Below are 2947 nucleotides of genomic sequence, written 5' to 3' on the forward strand. Positions count from 1 at the left end.
AATCTTCCACTCTGATAACTTTCCAACCTGATATTCTTCCATCCTAACTTTCTTCCATCCTGACAATTTTCCATTCTGATAATCTTCCATTCTGATAATCTTCCATCCTGATTATCTTCCATCCTGATTATCTTCCATCCTGATAATCTTCCATCCTGATTATCTTCCATCCTGATTATCTTCCATCCTGATAATCTTCCATCCTGATTATCTTCCATCCTGATTACCTTCCATCCTGATAATCTTCCATCCTGATAGCCCTCCACAGACTGATCGGTGTCTGGAAGAGGTCACCCTCTACCTGGTCAGACCCGAGCTCCCCTCCCCCCACCCCAGGGATCGGAGCAGTCCCAGTCTGTTCCCTGTCCGGATCTCCAGCTCTCAGCAGAGAATCATGTAGACTGAGGGAGGCAATGAGTGTGACTTCTCTCCACCTAGACACGCCTACCTGATGCCCATCGCCAAATCACGTGAGCCTGATGGTGACCAATGTGACATGAGGGCCATTCCCTGCAGGTGAGCTTACCTGTCACCTAAGCAGTGCAGAGCTCATAGAAGAGCCATGAACGCCGAGGATCAGTACTATCCTCCAGCCCAGCTGTACAAAGACTCCTGTGCCTTCCAGAGGGCTCAGGACTACAGCCCCAGCCCCCCCGCCTGCCTCTACATGGGACGACAGCAAGCTGCCACCTACACCAACCCAATGATCGCCCTGGATCCAGGGAGCCCCCCAGACATCTCCCCCTATGAGGTGCCCCCTATACCAGAGGAGCCGGTGGTGCCCCATCTTCATCACCACCATCATCACCACCCAGGAATGCTTCACCCCCACCAGCAAGCCATGCCCTACCCTGAGGACACAGACCCTGGACTCCTAGATGAGCGAACCCGGACCATCCTACCCTTTCCTTGGATGAAATCCACAAAATCGCATGCATGGAAGGGCCAGTGGGCAGGTAAGTGCCAGCCTCAGCCTTGTCTGTGTGCCCTGGGCATAGAGTAGAGTGTGGGTCATGGAGAGGGCAGCTAGTGCATAGGGCAGCATTGGGGGCAGGCTGCCATGGATCATAGTCCACACAAAGAATATATCCCAGAAAACTGGGACCCACTTGTGAAGAGCACTGAGATTGTCTTATACAGAGAACAGTGACATTGGCAGCCCTTATATGCAGAGCAGTTAGAATGTTAGGTCTTATATAGAGAGCAGTGACATTGGCACCCCTTATATGCAGAGCAGTTACAATGATAGGTCTGATACAGAGAGCAGTGACATTGGCACCCCTTATATGCAGAGCAGTTAATAGGTCTGATACAGAGAGCAGTGACATTGGCACCCATTATATGCAGAGCAGTGAGAATGATAGATCTTATACAGAGAGCAGTGACATTGGCACCCCTTATATGCAGAGCAGTTAGAATGATAGGTCTTATACAGAGAGCAGTGACATTGGCACCCCTTATATGCAGAGCAGTTAGAATGATAGGTCTTATAAAGAGAGCAGTGACATTGGCACCCCTTATATGCAGAGCAGTTAGAATGATAGGTCTTATACAGAGAGCAGTGACATTGGCACCTCTTATATGCAGAGCAGTGAGAATGATAGGTCTTATATAGATAGCAATGACATTGGCACCCCTTATATGCAGAGCAGTTAGAATGATAGGTCTTATACAGAGAGCAGTGACATTGGCACCCATTATATGCAGAGCAGTGAGAATGATAGGTCTTATATAGATAGCAATGACATTGGCACCCCTTATATGCAGAGCAGTGAGAATGATAGGTCTTATATAGATAGCAATGACATTGGCACCCCTTATATGCAGAGCAGTTAGAATGATAGGTCTTATACAGAGAGTAGTGACATTGGCACCCCTTATATGCAGAGCAGTTAGAATGAAAGGTCTTATATAGAGAGCAGTGAAATTGGCATCCCTTAAATGCAGAGCAGTTAGAATGATAGGCCTTTTGAGAGCAGTGAGATTGGTACACATTATATACAGAGCAATTAGAATGTCACCTCTAATATACAGAACGTTGAGATTAGCACCTCCTATATACAGGGCAGTGAGACTGGCATCTCCTATATACAGAGAAGTGAGATTGGCTTCTCTTATATACAAAAACAGTGAGAGTAGCAGCCCTCATACACAGAGCAGTGAGCATGGCACCCCTTATATAAAGAGCATTTAGACTGTCAAATCGAATGTACTGATTGGCACCTCTTATATGCAGAGCAGTGAGATGGCCAAAGGCGTTGAAAGTCGTGCTTCTCAAATAAATAGCAATGGACTTCTTATCTGCAGAGCAATGAGACCGGTATCTCCTATATACAGAGCAGTGGGAATGGTACATCTTTTATACAGAGCAATGGACGTCTAGGAGCCTAGTTATCCAAACGTACAAAACTGAAACATTATTATTAATAGTAAGGCTGTAATAATGTTGCTGTTGTTGTTGTTGTTATTATTTGTATTATTATTATTAATAATAATAATAACATTATTAATAATTGTATTACAATAAGTAGTAGTAGTAGTATCGTTGTGTGAAATAATAATAATAATATTATTATTAATAATAATAATAATAATAATAATAAAGTGCTGTAACGTTTCAGTTTTTCCTACATGGATAATGGGACTCAGAATAATCTCATCTCGGTTAGTAAATCATCAGCAGCACAGGTAGATCTCTCAGCTCCCATAAGCACAGAATAAATCATACATGTCCCTATTTGCAATGCTGAGAGATTCAGACACACCCTTTCTACAAACCAAATATAGAAATATATAGAAGGCTGTGACGTCATCTCATTGTATAAATCAATTTCATAGTGTGATACATACAATATGTTATATATCACAATCACCCATCACAATGTAATTTATCCTTAGGGATCCATGAGCTATACACCCCTATTCTGCAGAGCACTGTATAATACAT

At 43.7% G+C, this 2947-nt stretch overlaps 1 protein-coding gene across 1 annotated transcript in view; it reads left to right on the forward strand.

Annotated features, from left to right (window-relative positions):
* Positions 1-562: 562 nt before the first annotated feature.
* Positions 563-2947, forward strand: part of PDX1 (pancreatic and duodenal homeobox 1) — a gene marked incomplete at both ends in the record, with an annotated part of 61475 nt that continues 59090 nt past the window's right edge. The window contains one exon of the mRNA XM_082244887.1: positions 563-956. Coding sequence (XP_082101013.1) covers positions 563-956 — 394 coding nt within the window. The remainder of the gene's footprint in view (positions 957-2947) is intronic.

The sequence above is a fragment of the Pelophylax lessonae genome, assembly GCF_965119305.1.
Source record: "Pelophylax lessonae genome assembly, chromosome: 2".
Classification (NCBI taxonomy): domain Eukaryota; kingdom Metazoa; phylum Chordata; class Amphibia; order Anura; family Ranidae; genus Pelophylax; species Pelophylax lessonae.